We start from the raw sequence: 26,667 nt of genomic DNA, 5'->3' as shown, positions 1-26,667 counted from the left end.
GAGAGAACAGCACACCCTATGAGCAGAACACATTTTATAGAAAATATTTTACGTCTAGTTCCTCATTTAGACCTCTTGAAGACAGTGTTGAGGAAATGTATCCAAAAGGACTCGTCTAAGGAGGAAATTGTCATTATCCCCCCCTACATGGCATTTTCACATGTTCAATGCCCAGATAGGGGAGAAAGGACAAGTTGTGCTTTGCCTGGAAAAAATGCAGCGCAAGAGGACTTTTGATATCATTATGTCTAATGCAACTCCTGTGTTCCGTGGTTCATGTTTTAAGCACTCTATGCGTCTTTCCCCACATACGACAATCTGCATGGACACCAGATCAAATAAATTACATTTGTGGTGTTGCAGGATATTTTGCCTTTGATATCTCTTTGTCAGTCTCTGGGTGATAAAAAAAAAGCATTTATTTGATTATTATAACGATATCAAAAGTCCTCTTGCTGTGCATTTAGTTGGATGTGCATATTTTTCTCTCCTTTCAACTAAACTCTGTGTGCCATAAATGAGATCAAGCTCTGCATCTTGTTTTTCACAATAATGTGAATATTATGTACAGCTGCATCCCATGATTGTAAGATATTTGTGCTGTAAACATTCACTGGTTTCAATGGATTTTTCTAGGGAGAGATACAGTAACTCCATATCTCGATGCAAGGTTCAGGGACCATGTGATTATGTTAATCTGTTGTTGATAAGATTGCACCCTGTCTTAATGGGCCTCAATGGAGTTGTCTTTGAAACAAGCTTGACTTAATGAAATGACAACCATTTTCATGTCTTAATTTCACATTCCCCTTTCACAATACCTCAGAATACTGAAAAAGGGTGTTATTTTCACACATTTTACTTAGTTGATGCACCATCTCCTTCTGAGCAGAAAACAAGTTCAATGAAAACTGCTTGGGGATACAATTTATTAGCTCTGGGGGAAAAAAAGAGGATTGATGACATTTTTCAATACGAAAGTTCATATTTTGATCCCAGTTGTGATCAATTATTTGCTTTTTGAATACGTGTGAAGTCGTTCTGGAAGAATAGTTTGTTTATATGTAAAATAACTCAGATTTATATTCCAAAGTCAGACGAAAACATAAATCATTGTCTTCATTGCTTTAAAGTGATGTTTTTCTAAAGTATAAGGGCTGCTTAAATAAATATTTTCTCTGTCTCCAAAGACGGACTGTTTTTCATTCAGATGGTTGACATACTGTACAAGTCAAAAGTTTGGACACCTACTCATTCCAGGGTTTTTATTTATTTTTACTATTTTTTTACATTGTATAATTTTGGTGAAGACATCAATACTATGAAATAACACATATGGAATCATGTAGTAACCAAAAAAGTTTAAACATTTTATTTATTTGAGATTCTTGAAAGTAGCCACCCTTTGCCTTGATGACAACTTTGCCAATTCTTGGCATTCTCTCAACCAGTTTCATGAGGTAGTCACCTGGAACACATTTCAATTAGCAGGTGTGCCTTGTTTATAGAAAATATAGGTCATTTGTGGAATTTCTTTCCTTTTTAATGCACTTGAGCCAATCAGTTGTGTTGTGACAAGGTAGGAGTGGTATACAGAAGATAGGGCTATTAAAGACCAAGTCCATATTATGGCAAGAACAGCTCAAATAAGCAAAGAGAAACAACAGTCCATCATTCCTTTGGCATGAATGTCAGTCAATACAGAACATTTCAAGAACTTTGAAAGTTTCTTCAAGTGCAGTCGCAAAAAAACATCAAGCTCTATGATATAACTGGCTCTCATGAGAACCGCCACAGGAAAGGAAGACTGAGTTACCTCTGCTGAAGAGGATAAGTTCATTAGTTACCAGCCTCAGAAATTGCCGCCCAAATAAATGCTTCAGAGAGTTCAATTAATTAACAGACAAATCTCAACATCAACTGTTCAGAGGAGACTGCGTGAATCAGGCCTTCATGGTCGAATTGCTGCAAAGAAACCACTACTAAAGGACACCAATAAGAAGAGACTTGCTTGTGCCAAGAAACACGAGCAATGGACATAAGACCGGAAATCTGTCCTTTGGTCTGATGAGTCCAAATTAGAGATTTTTCTTCCCCTTTTCACTTTGTCATGATGGGGTATTGTGTGTAGAGTGATGAGGATTAAAAAAAAGTAATCCATTTTAGAATAAAGGCTGTAACAAACATTTTTGAAAAAAGTGAAGGGCTCTGAATATATTGTCCCAATGCACTGCTCAATATTGCGGAGACGACTCTATTACAGAAGCATATAGGATATCCATTATCTTTAATATTTCAATACACTTATTCTGGCCTACACTCATATTGTTACCGATAACACAGCATTTCAGTCGCTTTAAGATTCATCGAAAATAACTTCTACATTTTTTACACTGAGCCATGTGGAACAAAGGCCTCTCTGTACGAGAAAGGGAGCATGTCAATCCCTAACATATAAAAATCTCATTGTGTATTCATTGCGAGAAGAGACTCAATCCCGATGGAACGTTTCTGTTAAATGTAACAATTCTGGAATAACAGACAGACGGAAAGTAATTCAGAGCGATGGGCTAGAACAAAAGGCCCTTGTGTTAGCAGAGAGCTCTTTATTAATGTTCCTCTTTGTTTTTCAGCAGGCTGAAGTTGATGGCACAGGAGCTCCTGCTTTCTATTACTGAGCTACTGTACATATGATGCTTCATTAGGTTAAATGTCAAGAATTGTGTGCGTGTTGGTTCTTATATTCTTGTGGGGACCGAAAATCCCCCAAACGTCCCATAAGGGTGGTAAAACAAGTAAAATTCTCCCTCATGGGAACATTTACCACATCCCAATAATGACAAAGGCTATTTTAAACTTAGGGGTTGGGTTTATGGTTAGGAGTTAGGTTTAGGGTTTGGGTTAAAGGGATTTTGGAAATCTACTTCCCCAGAGTCAGATGAACTCGTGGATACCATTTTTATGTCTCTGCGTGCAGTTTGAAGGAAGTTGCTAGCGCAATTGCTAACTAGTGTAAGCGCAATGACTGGAAGTCATTATGCTAACGCTAGTTAGTACTGGCTGGCAAAACTAACTTCCTTCATACTGGACACAGAGACATAAAAATTGTATCCACGAGTTCATCTGACTCTGGGAAAGTAGATCAAAGGGTCTAATTGCCAAAACCCTAAAGTATGGTTCAGGTTAAGGTAAAGGAAAAAATGATTTTGAGTAGAAACCAATTTTAGGTCCCCACAAGTATAGAAGAACAAAACATGTGTTTGTAGCGCTCCAGTAACTGTCAGGATTTGTACATTACACAGCCAACATGTACTAATCCCTCTTCAATTAACTCAGCAAGGACTTCACTGCAAATATGTATATATCTTTCTCCTCCTGAGTCACTTTTCTGTTCATATGCTAGGAAAGAAAGAGATGGTGCTGTCAATTATCCGAGCCAACTCTCAATCCTTCATTATGAAACTAATTTCACACAGATATATCATATCAATGCATCTAAAGTTAATTAGCAAAGATGCCAACGTAACTTTCAACAAGTGTGTAACAGACGACTGAAAACAACCACCCCTTTGGATTAATAAACATTGTAAGACTCCAACCATCTGCCTCCTGTGTCTGCATTTGGGTCTCGCCTTGTGCCTTGATACCACCTTTGGTAGTACTACAGTATAGATCAAACCAGTCAAGGCAGAATTACACATTTCTTTCAGTGTTTTTTCTGTAGTTCGGTCTCCCTTTCACTCTCTGCAGTAACCTGTAGAGTGCTCTTTGATAAGATCCTTTGATAAGAAATATGGATCCCTAAAAGGTTTCTCCCACCCAGTGCAGTGCCAATTGGGATTTTCTCCATATCTCCACACAGTCTAGTCTGGTCTCCTAGGTAACACCAGTTCTAATGGGGCGATTCCATGCCAACTGGAGCGAAAAATATTTTTGGTATCTCAGATTGTTGTTTTAGCAATTTACACATAGAAACTTAATTGGGTGTTAGACATGTTAGACATGCTTTTTACATTTGCATCACAAACCATACATTCGATTTTTTTTTTTAAGCGGCCATTTTAGGTATTTTTTATACCTACAGTATACATGCCTCCTATAAGACCCTATGATCTGTGAACCGTGCATTATACAGACAACATCTTGGTATCAATATACTCCTTATAATGTTCTCTCAAATATGTATTATGTCTAGATTCTGAAAAAACGTTGACATTCATTTATTCAATAAAAAATATTATAAAATGACCCTTTTTGATATTTCTTACTTAAAGAAATTATATTTGGAACAATATACCCTTCAAACATCACATTTCCTGGGGGAGCTCTGGTACTTTTATTGATATAACCCATTTTATACATAGATTTACATAATAGGTAATTAACCAAATCACAAGCCTCCTTTATGATTGCACATTCAGCAAATCACCAGCAGAGAGACTTCACTTTGAATATATTGACCATTCACTGTGTTGGTAGTGCTAATAAAATGTTTCATAACTTCAGAATTAGCACAGAGCCCATTCTGGAAATGGGATGTACATGTAGAGTACGTTGTTCCAAACAATAAGTCTTAAAATGAACAAAATCAAAAGGTTGTATTTCAGGGGGTAACATTAACTTGCTTGACCATGCTGAAGGTCAAGTAACTTTGTTAAAAGCTCATTGCTTTGTGGACTTCACTGAACACAGGTTGCCCTCTGGCTTTGTGATGAAACAAAAGGTGTGGTTGAATTTATTCTGCCACTGTCATCTTATTGTATGGGCCTTAGTTCATATGCTTTGCCACCATGATATAGGCCTAAAAGGTTACAGAGCAAACAACGCAATTTTCACAACACATAGGTTGTAATATGGCTTTTTTTCTGGCTTGGCTTCCCCAGAGATTTTACCCACACATCGCTACTGGAGGCGAGACATTTCCTAGTGGCATGGCAGACCATCCGTTCCCACAGGAAATACTTTTCTACCTCCTCCATAGTAGACAAGCCATCACTCTGATTGGTTGCTGGTTCATGGTCAATGACATTCACCACTGTCATAACTCTCCTGTGAAGATCTGAAGGATCAGGTTGCAGTGGGTCCGCTCTACAGTGCCCTCTCTCTCTCTCTCCCGCTTTATGGCGGTCGTAAAATACACTGCCTCTGGGCTCAGTAGTAATGAAGATTGGAATGTAACTGTGGAACACAGAGAGACACTTGGACATCAAAAAGGTTGAATAATTGAACAGTATTTCTGTATTCCAAGCAGTTGGAGTAGTCCGTGGACACTTAAGGGACAATCATGTTGAGTTTGTTTCATTTGGTGACCTCATGAAGGACAGGAGACACACATTACTGTTCCTTTCTTTGTATACACTTCTCAATTATGGGGATTGCATCTGAATGTTGTATAAAATAAATGATTGAGTAAAGGAATACTATTGAAAAGATGAAATGTGATGTTAGCCTTCTAAATGAGAGTTTGGGTTTTCATATAAAGTTATAACTAGTCAGTGACCACAGACATTTACATCGGTGTCATGGAACGCCCCCTTTTCTACTCCAAAATAAAAGGAAGTGTGACAAAATGTACATTTAGTTAAGTTAACGCCGGGACCGGTCCCCATGTTGAAATGGCTACTACTCTCTGGAGACCAAAACATTATAAATATTTGTACCTTTATTTAACTAGGCAAGTCAGTCAAGAACAAATTCTTACCTTCAATGACAGCCTACCGGGGAACAATGGGTTAACTGCCTTGTTCAGGGGCAGAATGACAGATTTTTAACTTGTCAGCTCGGGGATTCGATCCAGCAACCTTTCGGTTACTGACCCAACGCTCTAACCACTGTGCTGGGTGACGCTGGTGTGTGAAGTGATTCTACTCTAGAGAACAGAAATGGTTGGCAACTCTACCAAAGGATATGACCAGAAAAAGTGGAGATCATCCCCACGCTGAAATGGTGAAATAATCTACAAATTAAAGATATTTACAAGTGTAAATATGTAAACATATGTAAATTGCTATTTATTTTCGAATACGTGGCTGTTCATGTTAAAAGTATTAGCATTGTGTAGCTATCAACTGTATTACAGTGGGCCCACTGAGTTACCCCGCTCTTGAGCTGTCCCCACCCCTTTCCTTTTTCTACCAAGCCGTCATATCGATTTCGTCCACGAGGAACTTGAATTTGTGTCATGTTAGTAACCAATGTATAACCTATTGTGTGTGTGTTTATGTAATTCTGCGATTGATTAGTTAGCTTGTAAATAAATAATTAAGCCAATTTGTATATCGCTGATTCATGATTTGATGCTAAGGTTATTGCAGATAAAGGGTTTGCGACGTTCAGGAATGATGAGGTAATAATACATTTTTTAAATTATTTTACCCCTTTTTCATCCCAATTTTGTGGTATCCAATTGGTAGTAGTTACAGTCTTGTCTCATCGCTGCAACTCCCGTACGGACTCGGGAACGGCGAAGGTCGAGAGCCATGCGTCCTCCGAAACTCAACCCAACCAAGCCGCACTGCTTCTTGACACAATGCACATCCAACCCGGAAGCCAGCCGCACCAATGTGTCGGAGGAAACACTGTACACCTGGCAACCTGGTCAGCGTGTACTGCGCCCAGGCCCGCCACAGGAGTCGCTAGTGCATGATGAGACAAGGATATCCCTGCCGGCCAAACCATCCCTAACCCAGATGACGCTGGGCCAATTGTGTGCCGCCCCATGGGCCTCCCGGTCACGGCCTGCTGCGACAGACCACTGCCCCGGTAATAATACATTAATAGAAGACTGTAATTGATAAGATAAAATATCTGAAGAGTTCTATTCGGGAAATTTAGACTCGAACATTTTCCCAAGGTGCCCCAACTTCCTAGTTAATTACTATTCAGTGATTTGTTTAATTACGGAATAATTACACAGAGAATTGGTTTGATAATTGAACAGTCTTCACTTTTAATGATAGTCAACGCTACAACACCACCATTCACCTCCATCCATACCCAGATAATGCTCTGATAGAGTTTGTATAGGCTTACACACTGATGGAGTGCAATGGTATCTTATCCTAACCCCTAACACTCCATCATAGTACAGAGGCAGGATTCAGCCTGAATACCCAATGTAAAACATCATCTCTGTTTGTATTCTACATTCATTCCTGTAGAGTTACTGTCTAGAACTAAACTGCATTTTGGACTTCAGCACCTTCGCAATTGATAATCTCATATTTTGGGTTTCAGCAACAACAACAAAAAATCACATGAAAGTGTTATACATAATAATTCAGTTATCTATCATGAGCCAAATGTACGTCTCAGGGAAAAAATGAAAATGTATAACGACAGCGAGACAGAATAGTGAAAGTGCAGCTGTTTGGAGAGCTACAGTATCCGTGTAGATTGATTTCCATCTATGGTTTAACATTTCAGGCACCAGTCGATTATATTGACTTCTCCGGCAATAGTGGAACATAGTGTCCTCAGAAAAACTCAAGATGCCGTACCAGACTGTCTTGTTGCAATTATGAATTATGCAATGTGACTATGTAGACGGCTAGACATTCATTGTTTATGATGCGTTAAAATCCAGCACATTACCAAAGAGGTAAAAGGAACAAGTCGTATAAAAGACAAGGCATTGAGAAACACCTTTTCCAAGAGCTTTTACATTCAACGGACAAGGAAACATGGATGAATAGCTTGCGTCATAGTTAGGGCAACAATCTTATTTTGTAAGTGGGGAAAAGACCCAGGAATAATTGCTGTTGTGTTTGCGTTAGGACCAGGACAGAGTTGGGAGTGACCTTACAGATAGAGGGGTTAGAGGGCACTCACCTGTGGTGTCATCCCATGGCAGAGGTACAGGATGGGGATGTTGTCCGAGTCAGGCCCCTGGTCTAGACACAGGTCATTCCTCAGCATGTTCTTTACCTGGAAGAGACAGACAGAGAGGAGGAAAATAATGCAATAACCAGGAAAGAGGGACTGAGACGGATTAAGACCGCAGAAGCTCGTTAATGGACAATCTGTTTTCTGAAAAGCCGTTAAGCTCGGTCTTCTTCCATCTGGCAAACGCCAATGGATAATTAGTCCTTTAACAATAGAATGATACAGCACAAAACTGGTTTGTGTGACGAACAGTTTGACAAATGGAAGCACTTTAGGCTAATTACTGTTAGCCTCGAAAGACAAAACACAATAGTGTAAACAATTGGCTTCCATTATCCTCACATCAACAAGGGAAGAAATACGTTTTTCCACTAAATAATTGCGACAAAAATAGTCCTGCAGCATCTGTTTGACCACAAATTGAGAGTCAGGAGAAATGTGCAGTTTGGAGCAGGGTTTAGAGCTACAGCTACAAAAAGAAATAACAAATGCACTTTTCTACTATGCCTTATTTATTTTCCTATATTCTGTCATTTTTCAATAAATGACTGTGGAATAATGTCCTTGTTATGTTAATGTCATTCTCAACAGTGCACTTCAGATTATCATGTTCATTTTTCAGAAAACAATCATGTGAGATTTAGTGGTCACCTCCTTGTCAAATATGTATTCATATGCGTTTCACCAAGTTGTTTTGATAGCTGCCAACATAATCACATGCACAGCTTGACTCCCACACATGCTCAGTAGTGTCATGGTTTGGCATCAAACAATTCAAACACAGTTGTGATGTGCTCATCAAACAACCAAGCAAAGCGTTAAGAGGGGCGGGCAGCTTATTCTTGGACAATGTCATTACTCATACTTCAATAAAACGGACCTATTTTTTGATTTCAGGCATCTTCAAACTTTCTTTGCTTCAGTGGAGGTATTGTCCACAAGCTGTGGCTTGAAATGGACTCCTAGGATAGTAATGTTTTATGTTCTCGCTAAGATATTGCAAAAGACTGTATCAGCATTTACAGTACGCACGCCTCACACTACATGCACACTATAGCATCACGTTTTATGACTGACATTGTCAGTATACCGATGATAAACTAGTCCTCGTGTGACATTTTTTTCTAAATGACAAAATGCCTCGAGATTTCGCAAGTGGAAAAGGGACTTTAATACATGAAAATGTCATATAACATACTCACCACTCCATAAGCAACAGTGTCACTGTAGGTTCTCATCTCAGAGTAGATGTTGGCCAAGAACCACCTGAAAGATTTACACTGCAGTCTGTTCCTCAAAGCCTTCCTCTCCGTGAGGTCCCCTATGTCAATCCCTGAGTCCTAGAAAGAGACACATGGATACCCACATGACAACTTATTATATATATATATATATTTTTTTTTTACATAGAACATTTATGGAATACACATTTAGACTGAAATGACTCGGGCCTGGAGTTTTCCTGGCCAGGTCGCATTTTCAGGAATAACTCAGGAGGCTATGGTCTTTACCTGCGGAGGAATGTTCCAGGCCATGTAAACGTGGTTCTTGTATTCGTCCATCCACACCTCGGCCACCCTCAGCGCATTCCGCCGCACATGAGCAGTCAGATCTTGAGTGTAGGGCTTGTGAGCACGCTCGATATGGGCTATCCGAGAACAGGGTAGGACCTCCACACTGCCCCCACACTGCCATACCTGAAGTTACACACAAAAATGGTCCAAATAAAATATATATTTTTAAATAGGTAGGAAGCTGAGTTCTAGCCCTGGAAGTGTTCAGAGCTCAGTAGTACACATAGGGTTAGGTACAAGGAGGAAGTCAGTATCCAGATTTCCATCCTTTTTATGCAAGTACATGTCGGGTAAAAATATGTTACGACAGGCCTGATGGAAACAGCGAATTTGTCGGTAAACTTTTTGTGTCATTAAAATGTATTATGTAAATGCCTTTATGCACAAATATTGATATAATAACCATATCAAAGTAAACTTGGAGTCACGCGATGATATGTTGTGTAGTCCTCCCACTACGACTCGGGAAAGAATGCAGTTTATTAAGCTACAGATGAAATAAGCTATGATAAACTTCACAGGGTGAGAAAATGCACATATTGTTTTCATGCAGACTTCAGAATATTCGCTTGGAAATTTGTCGCCAAATGGATGGAAACCTAGCTAGTGTCAGTAAATGACCTGTGACATATTGACTGTCTGCCACGTCTCACTCAAATCATCAGACAACTGTGGTGCTACCACACTCATAGTATGAACGCTTTTAAGTGCACAACCGCCACCAAATGGCTTTTACAAATCACCATATTTTGTAAAGCGACTTACTATACAGCGTTATGAGGAGCTTTTATTTAGCATACAAATGTACAGCGAGGGACAAAAGTATTTGATCCCCTGCTGATTTTGTATGTTTGCCCACTGACAAAGAAATGATCAGTCTATTATTTTAATGGTTGGTTTATTTGAACAGTGAGAGACAGAATAACAACAAAAGAATCAGAAAAACACATGTCAAAAATGTTATAAATTGATTTGCATTTTAATGAGGGAAATAAGTATTTGACCACTCTGCAGAACATGACTTAGTACTTGGTGGCAAAACCCTTGTTGGCAATCACATAGGTCAGACGTTTCTTGTAGTTGGACACCAGGTTTGCACACATCTCAGGAGGGATTTTGTCCCACTCCTCTTTGCAGATCTTCTCCAAGTCATTAAGGTTTTGAGGCTGACGTTTGGCAACTCGAACCTTCAGCTCCCTCCACAGATTTTCTATGGGATTACGGTCTGGAGACTGGCTAGGCCACTCCAGGACCTTAATGTGCTTCTTCTTGAGCCACTCCTTTGTTGCCTTGGCCGTGTGTTTGGGGTCATTGTCATGCTGGAATACCCATCCATGACCCATTTTCAATGCCCTGGCTGAGGGAAGGAGGTTCTCACCCAAGATTTGACAGTACATGGCCCCGTCCATTTGATGCGGTGAAGTTGTCCTGTCCCCTTATCAGAAAAACACCCCCAAAGCATAATGTTTCCACCTCCATGTTTGACGGTGGGGATGGTGTTCTTGGGGTCATAGGCAGCATTCCTCCTCCTCCAAACACGGCGAGTTGAGTTGATGCCAAAGAGCTCCATTTTGGTCTCATCTGACCACAATACTTTCACCCAGTTGTCCTCTGAATCAATCAGATGTTCATTGGCAAACTTCAGACGGGCATGTATAGGTGTTTTCTTGAGCAGGGGGACCTTGCGGGCGCTGCAGGATTTCAGTCCTTCACGGCTTAGTGTGTTACCAATTGTTTTCTTGGTGACTATGGTCCCAGCTGCCTTGAGATCATTGACAAGATCCTCCCATGTAGTTCTGGGCTGATTCCCCACAGTTCTCATGATTATTGCAACTCCACAAGGTGAGATCTTGCATGGAGCCCCAGGCCGAGGGAGATTGACAGTTCTTTTGTGTTTCTTCCATTTGCGAATAATCGCACCAACTGTTGTCACCTTCTCACCAAGCTGCTTGGCGATGGTCTTGTAGCCCATTCCAGCCTTGTGTAGGTCTACAATCTTGTTCCTGACATCCTTGGAGGGCTCTTTGGTCTTGGCCATGGTGGAGGGTTTGGAATCTGATTGATTGATTGATTGCTTCTGTGGACAGGTGAGATTAGCTGAGATTAGGAGCACTCCCTTCAAGAGTGTGCACCTGGGAGCCAGAAATCTTTCTGATTGAGAGGGGGTCAAATACTTATTTCCCTCATTAACATGCGTTTTTCTGGATTTTTTTGTTGTTGTTATTCTGGCTCGCACTGTTCAAATAAACCTACCATTAAAATTATAGACGGATCATTTTTTTGTCAGTGGGCAAAAGTACAAAATCAGCAGGGGATCAAATACTTTTCCCCCCTCACTGTATACTGTGTAATATCAGCCTTCGTGTGTTTGTATGTTTATTTCATCACCCACTGTACTCTTGCTGAGTAGAGCCCTCAAGAACTGCCCCTTTTCTTCTCTCAGAGAAATCCTTCTTATGGGGATTATAAATGGGGCACATGCCTACAATTTTGGACTGGAGACAACTATCTGCAGACAACATTACACCTGGCTGTAGAAGGTATGACGAATAGTGGCTGAGACTAGAAATATATCAGTTATGAGTGCTGACTGGTTTTTCCCTGACGTTCATTGTCAAACTAAAACACACAATCTGATCAGGAGCTCAAAGGAAAAATGTGCTAATTGAGATGTTGAGTGGGGCCTAACTAACAAATGCATTGTAAATTGTGAAGTCTGCCTGCTGAGATAAAATGCTAAAATAATCAAATGGCAGTAAATAAAACACAAACATAATGAAGATAGATCTATAAATAAAGTATTTCTTAAAGCACAGCATGTGGTTATTGGGTACCAGGGAGGAAGAATCTGTAGGAAAACAGAAAAATCCCATCCCTTGTTTTGGCGGGCCTAAATACAACTATTCATTAAGGTGGATGTAATGCCCAGTGGACAGATGTGCAGTTCCTGATTCTGTCAAGAAAATGCCTCATTTACATAATAACTGACAACGGACGATCCATGACTGGATGTCTGTTATCTGCAACATTAGAGGTGATTATGTAAGCACTCGCGCACATAGATTCTGTTAAGAGAGCGCAGATAAGCCATTCCATATAGGATTTCAAGTTAGCCATACACTCAACTCAACAATAAAATCGGTCGGTCCCTGAACTTTTGCCGTACTGTATTGAAAAGTCACTCCAGCATACTTGTGATCTTTATGCTCCTCCGATTCAATGGATTTCTATACCACAATTTCAGTCAATAGGATTATATAGAGAGTCCTCAAACTTTTGCCATATTTCCACACAATAAGTATTTCCCATTCAGCCAGGTCCCTAATGCAATATAGTTGCTAGAGAGCACATTTCACCCTCCGGCAGGAAGAAGTTAGCCAATCAGAAAAGCTACTGTATGATACAGTCTATGGAGTGACAGCTTGAACAACAGCTGATATGACCCATTATCATTATATTAACACCCAGTCTTGAAGGGATTTTTGACACCTACCAAAGAGAAGGCTGTTCCCTTCCCTCTTGATGCCACAGGACCACAAAGCTGCAAGGGAAAGGAGGCACAAATACCCACAAGACGCACTGTGTGGGTCTCACTAATGTGGCGTGTGCAGTGGGGAGAACAAGTATATGATAACTTGCAAAATCGGCAGTGTTTCCTACTTACAAAGCATGTAGAGGTCTATAATTTTTATCATAGGTACACTTCAACTGTGAGAGACTGAATCTAAAACAATCCAGAAAATCACATTGTATGATTTTTAAGTAATTAATTTGCATTTTATTGCATGACATAAGTATTTGATCACCTACCAACCAGTAAGAATTCCGGCTCTCACAGACCTGTTAGTTTTTCTTTAAGAAGCCCTCCTGTTCTCCACTCATTACCTGTATTAACTGCACCGTTTGAACTCGTTACCTGTATAAAAGACACATGTCCACACTCTCAATCAAACAGACTCCAACCTCTCCACAATGGCCAAGACCATCAATGAGGCATCAATGATCATGAGGAAGGTGAGGGATCAGCCCAGAACTACACGGCAGGACCTGGTCAATGACCTGAAGAGAGCTGGGACCACAGTCTCAAAGAAAACCATTAGTAACACACTACGCCGTCATGGATTAAAATCCTGCAGCGTACGCAAGGTCCCCCTGCTCAAGCCAGCGCATGTCCGGGCCCGTCTGAAGTTTGTTTGCCAATGACCATCTGGATGTTCCAGAGGAGGAATGGGAGAAGGTCATGTGGTCTGATGAGACAAAAATAAAGCTTTTTGGTCTAAACTCCACTCGCCGTGTTTGGAGGAAGAAGGATGAGTTCAACCCCAAGAACACCATCCCAACCGTGAAGCATGGAGGTGGAAACATCATTCGTTGGGTATGCTTTTCTGCAAAGGGGACAGGACGACTGCACCGTATTGAGGGGAGGATGGATGGAGCCATGTATCACGAGATCTTGGCCAACAACCTCCTTCCCTCAGTAAGAGCATTGAAGATGGGTCGTGGCTGGGTCTTCCAGCATGACAACGATCCGAAACACACAGCCAGGGAAACTAAGGAGTGGCTCCGTAAAAAGCATCTCAAGGTCCTGGAGTGGCCTAGCCAGTCTCCAGACCTGAACCCAATAGAAAATCTTTGGAGGGAGCTGAAAGTCCGTATTGCCCAGCGACAGCCCCGAAACCTGAAGGATCTGGAGAAGGTCTGTATGGAGGAGTGGGCCAAAACCGCTGCAGTGTGTGCAAACTGCTGCAGTGTGTGCAAACCTGGTCAAGAACAACAGGAAACGTATGACCTCTGTAATTGCAAACAAAGGTTTCTGTACCAAATATTAAGTTCTGCTTTTCTGATGTATCAAATACTTATGTAATGCAATAAAATGCAAATTAATTACTTAAAAATCATACAATGTGACTTTCTGGATTTTTGTTTTAGATTCCTTCTCTCACAGTTGAAGTGTACCTATGATACAAATTACAGACCTCTACATGCTTTGTAAGTAGGAAAACCTGCTAAAATCGGCAGTGTATCAAATACTTGTTCTACCCACTGTATGTCACACAGTCATTTCTAAGGGTTCGTTTGATGTACTTTTAGCTCTTTGGAAGTGTGCAAGTCGCTGAGCTGGTTGAGTTTCAGCTCGCTATGTGGCGGGGAGGGGCTGAGCTGAGCTGACTGGCTATATCGTCCAGCAACAGACAGCAGTGCAGCAGGGACTCACATGCAGCAGATTGTTACACACACTAATGAGTCCAAGAGTCCTCAATATAGGCCAAATCCTAAATTGATATTCCGGGTTTGTACGTAACTCAGGTTGTGTAAATTATTGTTACAGGTTTTGGTTTTTCCATTTATATTTCGAGGTTGGACCTCAGGACTTTAGGTGCACCGATTGGCGTCACCTCATTAGTATGTGTTACACCTGTGCGGGCTTGTCATCTCGTTAGTCAGAGGGCATTTCACCTGTGCTGGCACAGGGGATATTTAAGAGCAGGTGGCACATGGCTCCAGTTGGCTGAGAGATGTAGAGGGTTAACACCTTTAATTGGCTCGCTCTATTTAGATTTCTAAAAAAACAAATAGTTTATATTTTCTTCCCTGTTTATATTTTGCTCAACTTTTTGGTTTGCTTCCTGTTTTTAAGTTTTGGTTGCTGTTATTGACTCTTAGCATAGATGGCAATGGGGGACCGATCTCAAGTTAGGATTTGGCATATTACTGAGCGGATTATAATTATTTTGCACTCCACTCACCCTGATGCCAAGCTCCACATTTTCTCCACCATAGATCTCCATTCCCTCATCCAATAGGCCAATCTCCTCAAAGTACTTCCTGTCCACCACAAAACAGCCAATAAGAGCTGGGCTCCTGGTACAAAGAAATCAAAAGAGAGAAACAGTCAATTATGCAGTGGTTCTATGAACTACTTCCTAGTACTTTCTAGCGTATTTGTAACACCTCTGAGCTCAGCTGGAGATTTTCCACATTTGATTTCTTGATATGTTTTCAATAATAAACCTGTTTATTTTTTGTTGTTGTCAAGAATGAGGATTACCCACATGTTACTAAGTAACAGCTGTCTAAAAACAACCAGGAGAAAGAAAAGAGCTTTGATCTACATCAAACTGATGCAACAGGTTTACACACATTGTTCTTACTGGTTCTGTTATTAAGATGAGAAAAAAGAAGGAACCCGCACACTGCTCGATAGTATCAATGCTCTTTAATAAGCTTTACGTATGGGCCTCACGGCCTTCGTCAGAGCTTTTCTGTTATTAAAATAAAATAAGCCACAGACACAACATTGTGAGGGTTTCTCAATGCAACAGAGTGCCTGTGAAATAGCACAAGACAACTGGTGATTCCTAAGTCTTTGCTGACAGTGACCTGATAGGGGCGGTGTGATTGTACTGGGTCCACCAGACTTTGGGCGGGTTCAGGTAGCGACACCACAGCTCCCAGTCGAAGCCCTGAGCAGACAGCGGATACTCCTCGATCTCAAACGTGTCATACTTGATGTTGTCAAACGACGGCGAGACGATGCGCGTTCTGTCTTCCTTGATCCTGAGAAGAATTGGCTCGGCCCTGCAGGGAAAACAAGGCATAGTGGGACATTGTGTTGCTGTGAGATACATTTGGTGTCTTTTTCAATGAAAACAATACGAGGGTGAACACAAGCACTTCCTTAACATCACAGGAGATATGGGGAAACAGTGGGAATGAGGGTCTTTCATCCTGGCCACTAATTGTTAATGGCTCATTACGGAATCTCGGCCTATGGCTATAGCTTCCAGTATCCCGGGCCACACACAGAATATTAAGCCGATTTGGAGTTTGAGACGTGTTGATTTGGTGAGGGAAACAAATGAGGTTGGATAAATATGGCCATGTATTGTATGTCAGATCACAATCCAGACATGAGTAAAAGCCACAGCTAAGGAAATGCACTTATCATCACAACATTGAGTGCCTAGTGAAGGTTTGGGCTGCCTTCAATAAAAAATAAATGGATTCAATTAGATTTTTCCCCTTACAGATCTACACAACCTACTCCATATTTTCAAAGTGAAATAAAATTGTACAACACCCCACCTCCCATGTCCTGATTGCACATGTCTTTTGGCAGCCATTTCAGCTGTGAATAATTTATACTGAATAAAAATAAAAACCCAACAAGCAACAATTAATGATTTTACTGAGTTACAGTTCATATATAAGGAAATCAGTCAATTGAAATAAATTCACTAGGCCCTAATCTATGGATTTCACATGACTGGGCAGGGGCACAGCTAATCAGAAATAGTTTTTCTACACAAAAGCCTTAATTAAAGACAGAAATACTCCTCAGTTTCATCAGCTGCCCGGGTGGCTGGCTTCAGACAATCCGGCCGGTAAAGAAGCCGGAAGTGGAGGACCTGGGCTGGCATGGTGCACCTGTGTAATGATCATGTTGTTTAATCAGCTCCTTGATATTCCACAACTGTCAGGTGGATGGATTGGCTTGGCAAAGGAAAAATGCTCACTAACAGGGATGTAAACATATTTGTGAAATAAATTTGAAATAAATAAGCTTTTGTGCATGAAGAACATTTCTGGGATCTTTTATTTCAGCTCATGAAACCAACACTTTACATTGAGTTTATATTTTTGTTCAGTATATATTTTTGTTCAGTATATAATATTCTACTAACTTTGCACAACACTTATGGCAACATACTGTATTATCCATTGTTTTTGGTAAAATTGCTCAAGATCAGTAAATTTGGTTGGGAATCTATTGTGGTGGCAGCATCATGTTACGGGTATGCTCATCACCGGGAGGGACTGGTGAGTTTGTCAGGATCAAAAAAAATATGAAAGGAGCAGAGCCCAGGTAAAAAGTTAGAGCTAAACCCACCATTGTCTTCTGAAAACCTAACACTGGCTTAGTTTTATTTATTTTTAAACGGGACAATTACACACATTTTAACGCTAAAGACAAACCAGAATGGCTTTCCAAGAGGAGGTGAGTGTTCTTGAATGGTCCAGTCTCAGTCCTGACTTAAACCCGCTTGAAAATCAGAGACAAGGTTTGAATTTTCTTGTCCATACATTTTTATATTTAATCCAGAGTGACAAAGTAGTGAGTGCATACATTTTCATAGTTCTGGTATATATCCCAATCAAATTTACTGAGCCTGAGTAATGTTGAATAAAATCTATGGACCCTTATAAGAGTTGTGCAAGGTTGGTAAAATTAGATTCAAAATGATTCACAGTTGTGGTCATGACTGCCAAGGTGCTTCATCAATTAACTCTGGAGACTCTAGGATGTGAAGACATTCGCAATCAATACATATTTGTTTTTTTTATTCATTTACAAAATGTTCTATAAAATGTTTATTAGTTTGAAAATCTAATTTAATCTGTGAACAACAGATGCATATATCTATTCCCAGTCATGTGAAATCAATAGTGTCAGGCCTAATTCATTTATTTAATTTGACTGATTCCCTTACATGAACTGTAACTCAGTAAAATCTTGGAAATTGTCGCGTTTATATTTTTGTTCAGTGTCGTTCTACTCACTAAAAAGTCATTTGAAGTCTTCTACATGGGTGTTGAGTTATCCATTACAGACAAGATAGACAGAAAATCTGTTGCTGACTGGCACTTAACTGGTATTAGACAGAATGTGCGCAGTTTCTGATCATTTAATGTAGAATAGAGTGACGTGATAAATAAATATAGCAGTCAGTCACCCTCTCTTGTTTAATGCCAGACATTTTTCAATCAATCATTCAAAATAAAAATGTTAGAGCTCCACAAAAACGTATGGAGGTCATCAGCAGACAACACAAATAGCATCAGACTTGTTCTATATAAAAGGCCTCAGATCAACGTTAAAATGAATAGTCAACATGTTTGTCTGCATAAAAGACCGGCTGAGAGCCTCATGCGCTCTCCTTTTCAAGCACTGCCGTCGCATTGAGCCAAATGATTTCATTAGTCGAAGACACAATATCTGGTAGCTCAGAAGAGTGAGAAGGCCTCTGAAATGTCTGTTCCGAGAGCTGTGCCAAAGCACCTCAGGAGTTTTTTGGGATTGAGCCCAGGCTCTTCAGAGATATATGTGTCGGTCGGTCGACCTGTCAAGCTGTGGAGAGAATGATTAACAGGCACATAAACTGTCAGACGACAGAAAGCCCTGTTTCACTACATTGCCATGAACAACACCTTGATGAAAAACACATCTCAACTCCAGTCAGCAGTACGTCAACCCTTTGAGCACTCCAGCGCTGAGGGCAGTCACATATATTATTCTGACAACCCTCTCATCTAATCAGTTATGTAATAGCTCTAATAAGTAATTACTGAGAAATTGCAGCACATATCAATTATACCGCACATACAGCAAAGATCATAACTAGACATGAAATGTTTTAAGCTGTTGGATAGATTGGAACATACACGCGGCATTCCAGTCCCTTACCATCCAATGTTGAACTCCACGTGGGCATCGAACAGGGCCACGACGGGGGCGCTGGCGGCCCTCCACCCACTGACCCGGGAGCGGATCAGCCCCTCCTGCTTGTCGTGGCGGACCACCTTGATGAAGTCTGGCCGCTGGGAGTTGGTTTCCTTCACAAAGTTTTGCAGGTTCTCCTTCAGCTCAGCTACAGAAAACATTCATAGACAGTACAGAAAGAGATAAATGGAGAGACATTTTACAGAGTCTGTCTGACCTTAACAAGAACCACAGTGGCTGAAACATTGTTAAATGCAATGGGAAGCCTTGAAACCGCGTGCAGGTATTTCTCATTATGTCAAATCAAATGTTATTGATCACATGCACGTGTTTAGCAGATGTTATTGCGAGTGTAGCGAAATGCTTGTGTTTCTTGCTCCAACAGTGCAGTAATATCTAACCATTTCACAACACAATACACACAAATCTAAGTAAAGGAATGGAATTAAGAATATATAAATATTTGGACGAGCAATGTCAGGGACTCAGACTAAGATACAGTAGAATATAATATCCTGCACCTGTGAAATCTGCTGAAGGCATGTACCTTGGTCTATTGACTAACCACACAATTGAAAAGTGCTTTACAGTCCCAAATTCTATTTATTCCACGGTGTAAAGGGGATTTCAAATAATATTGCGGTTGTGATTATTGATGTCTATCAGCATCGTCTGGTTGAAGGAAGTCAATTCTGCTTTCCCACAAGCTCCATCTGCTGCCACCTGTTTGCTTTAATTTGCTAGGTGGACGTGTCGGCAGTGTCTCACCATGGCAACCAGATGGAGTGATTGGGACATGAAGGGCGAGGACCGGACATCAATGTCGGTTTTCATTACAGTGGTGTTGGAGTTCATGGGAAAATGGCTTTCAGACATGTTTTGGATGGCAATATTGATCATACAACCATGGCTATTAAGTAATATCCAGTGATAGTTAGCTGTAAAAATACAGCTAACTATCACTGTAATTAAAAAAATGTATGCCTTTTTCTCCCCAATTTCGTGGTATCCAATTGGTAGTTACAGTCTTGTCCGTATGGGAGAAGCAGCGATGAGACTTGGGAGAGGCGAAGGTCGAGAGCCGTGCGTCCTCCGAAACACAACCAAGCAGCACTGCTTCTTGACACAATGCCCACTTAAACCAGGAGCCAGCCGCAACCGTGTCAGCGTGCACTGCGCCCGGCCCGCCACAAGAGTCGCTAGTGCGGGATGGGACAAGGACATCCCTGCCAGCCGAACCCTCCCCTAACCCGGGCGACGCTGGGCCAAATTGTACGCCGCCCCGATGGGTCTCCCGGTCTCGACCGGCTGCGACAGAGCCTGGACTCGAACCCAGAATGTCTAGTGGCACAGCTAGCACTGCGATGCACTACCTTAGACCACTGCGCCACTCGGGAGGCCCACAGTCATTTAACTTGTTAAGAAATGAAAAGGACAAATAAAAGGACTAAGGTCGATTTGGTTACTGGGATTGTCATGGGAAGTAATCCCAGCTGACCCTATGAGACACCCCACTCAGGATGGAGAGCCGTTAGCCAGACTCCTGAAACTGTACAGAACGGGAAGAGTCACATTGTTCAAAGTGAGCCAACTGCCAAGGAATTCATTAGAATACCAATGGCCACAAAGGAAACTTTTACAGATTAATTTCCTGCATCTCAGCTATTCAGCTCCGTTTTCAGACAATTTACATTACAGAAGCGCCTCTCTTTTTAATGTAATGATTCAACATTTACATCCTGAAATAGGAGTCCTCAATAAAAATATACATTCAAAATAAAGTTTTTTAAATTTTTATCCCTCTGCCGGACTCTTTTGACCCTCATTTGTCATCTCAACAGATATGTTCAGTAAAGTACACAGCTAAAAACACCTTCATATGAAATGATCAGTCTAGGTCAAATGGAGCCTTTAAAATCTTCTCACTTCCCTCTGGCTCTATAGCTGATCAACATGCAGGTCTGTCCTGCTGAAATAACTAGGCTAACAAATAACTTAATTCGGAGCCGTGAAAGTAATCCATTAAATTGGCAGGCAACACCAGCACATTTTTTAAAAGATATTGTAAATGTGTATGGAGTAAGATACATGAGTTTATTACCAGTAATAAGATTAGAGAGAAACTCCTGATGCACTGTCGGTCCTCAAGAATGTCAAGTGTGAATTGATATACAGCGCTTTCAGAAAGTATTCACACCCCTTGACTTTTTCCACATTTTGTGTTACTTTCTGGATTTAGAAGTTGTTTAATTTAAGATAGTAAGCAGTCTGAATGGATTCCTGTATACAATGCAGTGTGTATACTTTGTAAGCTACATTTAGTAGGAATATAGGAGTTACCAGTTACCCGACTTGCCTAGTTAAATAAAGGTTCAATAAAAAAATATATAGGAGTTACCATTGTTGCTGTTGTCGTCGACCAGGATGATCTCCTTGAGGAGGTGGGAGGGAGTCCTGTTCATGGCTGTGTGGATGGAGCGTAGGATGACCGACAGGGCCTCATTCACAAAGATAAATATGATACTTACTTGTGGGAGATTGGTGGGGTACGACATGTTTCTGCACCTGAGGAGAAACAGCAAACAGACAAGATATGAACAAGAAACTTGTTTTTTTTAATGGACAATAAAAAAGGAACCAACAAAAGAGTCAAAAGGTCATGTACCCATCGGGTCTGAGGTCGGGGATGGGTCTGGCCAGAGAGAGGCGGTCACTGAGGTAACCGTTGTAGCCGTAGTACTGGAACTTCTTCAGCGCCACACGGCGACTCTCAGGACCAAGGTCATGACCCCAGTGGACAAACAGGGAGGAGTCTGAGAGGGACTCCACTACTTTTTCATCACTACCCTTCTGGGGCACCTCTGTAGGCGAGAGTGAGAGAAAGGAGAGTGGTGAAATGGTGTGTGCCTGGGATATAGAAATAATATATGTTTACATTCATGCCGCATACTGCAGCTTACATGAAAAAGATTTATACCAGTGGGGGAAAGTCAGTGTATTCAGCACGATCACATTACTGTAGCAGGCACACTTCCTGGAATGCATTAGCATTTGAATTGATCCATCTAAAATGCTGCAATGTGTTACTGCAGCCTTGGACTACTGATACCAGTCTTGGACTACTGATACCAGTCTTGGACTACTGATACCAGTCTTGGACTACTGATACCAGTCTTGGACTACTGATACCAGTCTTGGACTACTGATACCAGTCTTGGACTACTGATACCAGTCTTGCATATTCCTACTTATGCCGGTGGTCTACTTAAAGCAGCAAAACAAAAACCGGTTAGTCCTACTAGATGACATTGTCTGGACAAGACAACTGTTTCTTCTTCACTCAATACCAGTATTGCGAGCTGAAAGAACGTAACGCAATGGAATTTACGATGCCGGGAAACGTCCTCACAAACCACAGCGAGTGATGAAGGACTCGGTGCAGGTAAATACTGAATGCTAATTGTCGGCGGAGTTATTTAATTATAACCACAGCATTGCACTCTCTCTCAGCACCAACTCTATCTCTGCCACGACTGGGATCCCAGCATTTGCTACTCTGAGGGTACAACTTCATCCGAGGAGGAGGATGTTGACATGAAGGGATCCTCACAGCACCACAACACTCAGATTCTGATCAAATGTATATCTCTATGGATAGCTGTGGTTTCTGAGTTAATATTCAATGACAATGCCTCTGACAGAATTGGAGTCTGAATCAACAATCTTTCGCACACAGTGTTAAATTAATTTAAATGGAGTCAGATCATCAATATTTACAGGCTTCATGGATAACATAAAATCAAGAGTTGCAAAGAAAGAGCCATATCTCATACTGGCCAATAAAAAGAAAACATTAAGATGGGCAAAAGAACACAGACACTTGACAGAGGAACTCTGCCCAGAAGGCCAGCATCCCGGAGTCGCCTCTTCACTGTTAATGTTGAGACTGTTTTTTTGCAAGTACAATTTAATGAAGCTGCCAGTTGAGGACTTGTGGGGAGTCTGTTTCTCAAAATAGACACTAATGTAATGTCCTTTTTCTCAGTTGTGCACCCGGGCCTCCCACTCTTTCTATTCTGGTTAGAGCCAGTTTGCTCCGTTCTGTGAAGGGAGTAGTACACAGCGTTGTACGAGAACTTCAATTTCTTGGCAATTTCTTGCATGGAATAGCCTTAAATTTCTCACAACAAGAATAGACTGACAAGTTTCAGAAGAAAGTTCTTCGTTTGTGGCCGTTTTGATCCTGTAATCGAACCCACAAATTCTGATGGTCCAGATACTCAAGTAGTCTAAAGAAGTTGTATTGCCTCTAATCATCACAACAGTTTTCAGCTGTGCTAACATAATTGCAAAAGGGTTCTCTAATGATCAATTAGCTAATACAAGTTAATCATTTTAAAAGGCTAACAACATGCAATTGGAACACAGGAGTGATGGTTGCTGATAAATGGGACTCTGTAGCCTATGTACAGTTGAAGTCGGAAGTTTACATACACCTTAGCCAAATACATTTAAACTCAGTTTTCCACAATTCCTGACATTTAATCCTGGTAAAAATTCCCTGTCTTAAGTGAGTTAGGATCACCACTTTACTTTAAGAATGTGAAAAGGAGAGAGAATGATCGATTTCAGCTTTTATTTCTTTCATCATATTTCCAGTGGGTCAGAAGTTTACATGGGTCAAATGTTTCAGGTAGCCTTCCACAAGCTTCCAACAATAAGTTGGGTAAATTTGGCCCATTCCTCCTGACAGAGCTGGTGTAACTAAGTCAGGTTTGTAGGGTTTGTAGCTTTAACTTCCTGACTGATGTCTTGAGATGTTGCTTCAATATATCCACCTAATTTTCCATGCTCATGATGCCATCTATTTTGTGAAGTGCACCAGTCCCTCCTGCAGCAAAGCACCCCCACAACATGATGCTGCCACCCCCGTGCTTCATGGTTGGGATGGTGTTCTTCGGCTTGCAAGCCTCCCCCTTTTTCCTCCAAATATATCGATGTTCATTACGGCCAAACAGTTCTATTTTTGTTTCATCAGACCAGAGGACATTTCTCCAAAAAGTATGATTTTTGTCCCCATGCGCAGTTGCAAACCGTAGTCTGGCTTTTATATGGCAGTTTTGGAGCAGTGGCTTCTTCCTTGCTGAGCGGCCTCTCAGGTTATGTCGATATAGGACTCGTTTTACTGTGGATATAAATAATTTTGTACCCGTTTCCTCCAGCATCTTCACAAGGTCCTTTGCTGTTGTTCTGGGATTGATTTGCACTTTTCACACCAAAGTACGTTAATCTCCACGCGGCAGAACGCGCCTCCTTCCTGAGCGGTATGACAGCTGCATGGTCCCATGGTGTTCACACTTGCGTACTATTGTTTGTACAGATGAACGTGATACCTTCAGGTGTTTGGAAATTGCTCCCAAGGATGAACCAGACTTGTGGTCTACAGTTTTTCTTCTGAGGTCTTGGCTGGTTTCTTTGGATTTTCTCATGGAGATCAAGCAAAGAGGCAATGAGTTTGAAGGTAGGCCTTGAAATACATCCAAAGGTATACCTCCAATAGACACAAATTGTGTCAATTAGCCTATCAGAAGCTTCTAAAGCCATGACATCATTTCTGGAATTTTCCAAGCTGTTTAAAGGCACAGTCAACTTAGTGTATGTAAACTTCTGACCCACTGTAATTGTGATACAGTGAATTATAACTGAAATAATCGGTCTGTAAACAATTGTTGGAAAGATTATGTGTCATGCACAAAGTAGCTGTCCTAACCGACTTGCCAAAACTATAGTTTGTTAACAAGAAATTTGTGGAGTGATTGAAAAACGAGTTAATGACTCCAACCTAAGTGTATGTAAACTTCAACTGTACTGTAGATATACCATAAAATAAGAAAATCTGCCGTTTCCAGCTACAATAGTCATTTACAACATGAACAATGTCTACACTGTATTTCTGATCAATTTGATGTTATTTTTAAACAAATTCAAAAGCAAGGACATTTCTAAGTGACCCCAAACTTTTGCACAGTAGTGTACTAATATATATATTTTAGGGGGTAGATCAGCTTTAATACCGCAGATGGATTGTAGCTTCCATCAATATAATTGTCTGCATTTCCAATCCCCCATATTTTTTATTAAATATTGTTAGTAAAAGCCTATTTCTCAACTTGAGACCATTATTACCGATAGCATGCTGTGGAAATTACACCATGACATTTAAACTGAGGCAAAATAAAATATTCAGGCACCTATAGTAATTATTTCCTAATATCCATTTGTGCAATAAGCAGTTTCTCCCGGAGTCTTGAAAACAGAAAAATGATCAGTGTCATAAAGTCCTTGCGGGCACAGAGAACAATATTTGCCCACAACAGAAAACATGATTGTAGCTTTGTGAAATAGTGAGTGCAATATGTGCATCTAGTCTTGTGTAGAACACAAATACCACAAGAAATTAAAAACAGAATATTTCTACGGCATGCATTCAAGTCTTTTTCTCCATACTGTCAACAACAGCACGTCTATGGGAAATGGACTAGATTCCGTAGCTTTTCAATGCTCAAATCAAGGTAAGGGAGATGTGTGCATTCCGCATGATGAGTTTCAGTATTAAATTATACAATCTGCTCAATCTACGAGATCCTATTTCCAGTAAATTCGTGTAATAATGTAAAGCTCAGAAAAAGTAATTGCCTCTCCACTTTGGTAATGGCATTCACTGTGTACTTGGGGGGGACAGTTCAGTGTCTTTTTTCACCTCAAATTTATTAGCAGCCGTAATAGCAGGGTAAATGTTTACCCTGCGTTCTGGCCTGGCCTTAGGCCCCCCCAACACAACACACCTCTGGGCCATAGTGGACCTCTGGTTAATCATGTGGAAAAAGAGGAGCCGTCTAGGCACGTGTGAAGGTTTCAATAGACAGGAGCGTTTTGGACTGGGAAAAGTAGCCACTTCGCGTGAGTCTTAAGTAATTTATTAATGAAGTACAAATACAGTAATGGGATTATAGCTCGTCTCAGAGGCCTACTACGTAGGAGTCGGATTATCGTACTGCCTTAAAGTTTTGGGGGTAGGTATCCTCCCTCTGAACCTTGTACAGTACCCCTACCCCCTTAGATCACTGAGAGGCTAGAGTCTTTCATATATAGTGTCATTTGTTTTGGGTTGGGAGGTGATGGGGGTTTGTGAGCTCCGGGGTACAGCCCAACGAGCTACTGCCACACTGATGTCATCATGGCAAACAGCAGGCTGAAGTGACCTTGCTGAGAAAACACTGGCTTGTTTTCAATGGTTTGCTCAGCTGGAGTAACACAATATAGACACACTCACAGTATGTAGAGCTTCCTCCCACAGAGAGCAGCGAGGATGAACATGAATATTATTAGTGTAGGTAGAATTTATAGCTACAGCATTATGAAACTCAGACAAATGTAAAAACATTTGTTTTTATCTATTCATGGGAACACAGCACGTCACAAGGACTTAGATTATCATCAGATCAAATTTTGTGCCGCTTGTAACGGCAAGCGGGGAGTATTTTTACCATCATTTTGTTACCATAACCAATGGCAATATCTTGATCCACCACAAGAAAAACTACATTATGCAGATGGTCTTGGACAACAAGAGTTGCCAGAGAAAAGTAGGAGGTGAGTTCCAGGTTGGTCATTTTACGAGGTCACTCTCTCATTAGAACACAACAC

At 40.9% G+C, this 26,667-nt stretch overlaps 1 protein-coding gene across 1 annotated transcript in view; it reads right to left on the bottom strand.

The window, feature by feature from the left end:
* The window catches only part of LOC112252597 (polypeptide N-acetylgalactosaminyltransferase 18), a 99,521-nt gene that overhangs the window by 49,669 nt on the left and 23,185 nt on the right, over window positions 1-26,667 (bottom strand). The window contains exons 2-9 of the mRNA XM_024423962.2: window positions 21,626-21,821; window positions 21,359-21,525; window positions 18,925-19,108; window positions 15,840-16,037; window positions 15,206-15,320; window positions 9,396-9,581; window positions 9,087-9,224; window positions 7,831-7,926 (exon numbers count right to left, since the gene is read on the bottom strand). Of these exons, the coding sequence (XP_024279730.1) occupies window positions 7,831-7,926; window positions 9,087-9,224; window positions 9,396-9,581; window positions 15,206-15,320; window positions 15,840-16,037; window positions 18,925-19,108; window positions 21,359-21,525; window positions 21,626-21,821 (1,280 nt within the window). The remainder of the gene's footprint in view (window positions 1-7,830; window positions 7,927-9,086; window positions 9,225-9,395; window positions 9,582-15,205; window positions 15,321-15,839; window positions 16,038-18,924; window positions 19,109-21,358; window positions 21,526-21,625; window positions 21,822-26,667) is intronic.

The sequence above is a fragment of the Oncorhynchus tshawytscha genome, linkage group LG06 (genome assembly GCF_018296145.1).
Source record: "Oncorhynchus tshawytscha isolate Ot180627B linkage group LG06, Otsh_v2.0, whole genome shotgun sequence".
In the NCBI taxonomy this organism is placed as follows: domain Eukaryota; kingdom Metazoa; phylum Chordata; class Actinopteri; order Salmoniformes; family Salmonidae; genus Oncorhynchus; species Oncorhynchus tshawytscha.
Note: the sequence above shows the minus strand (reverse complement) of the source record. Positions and strands in the feature narration are given on the sequence as shown.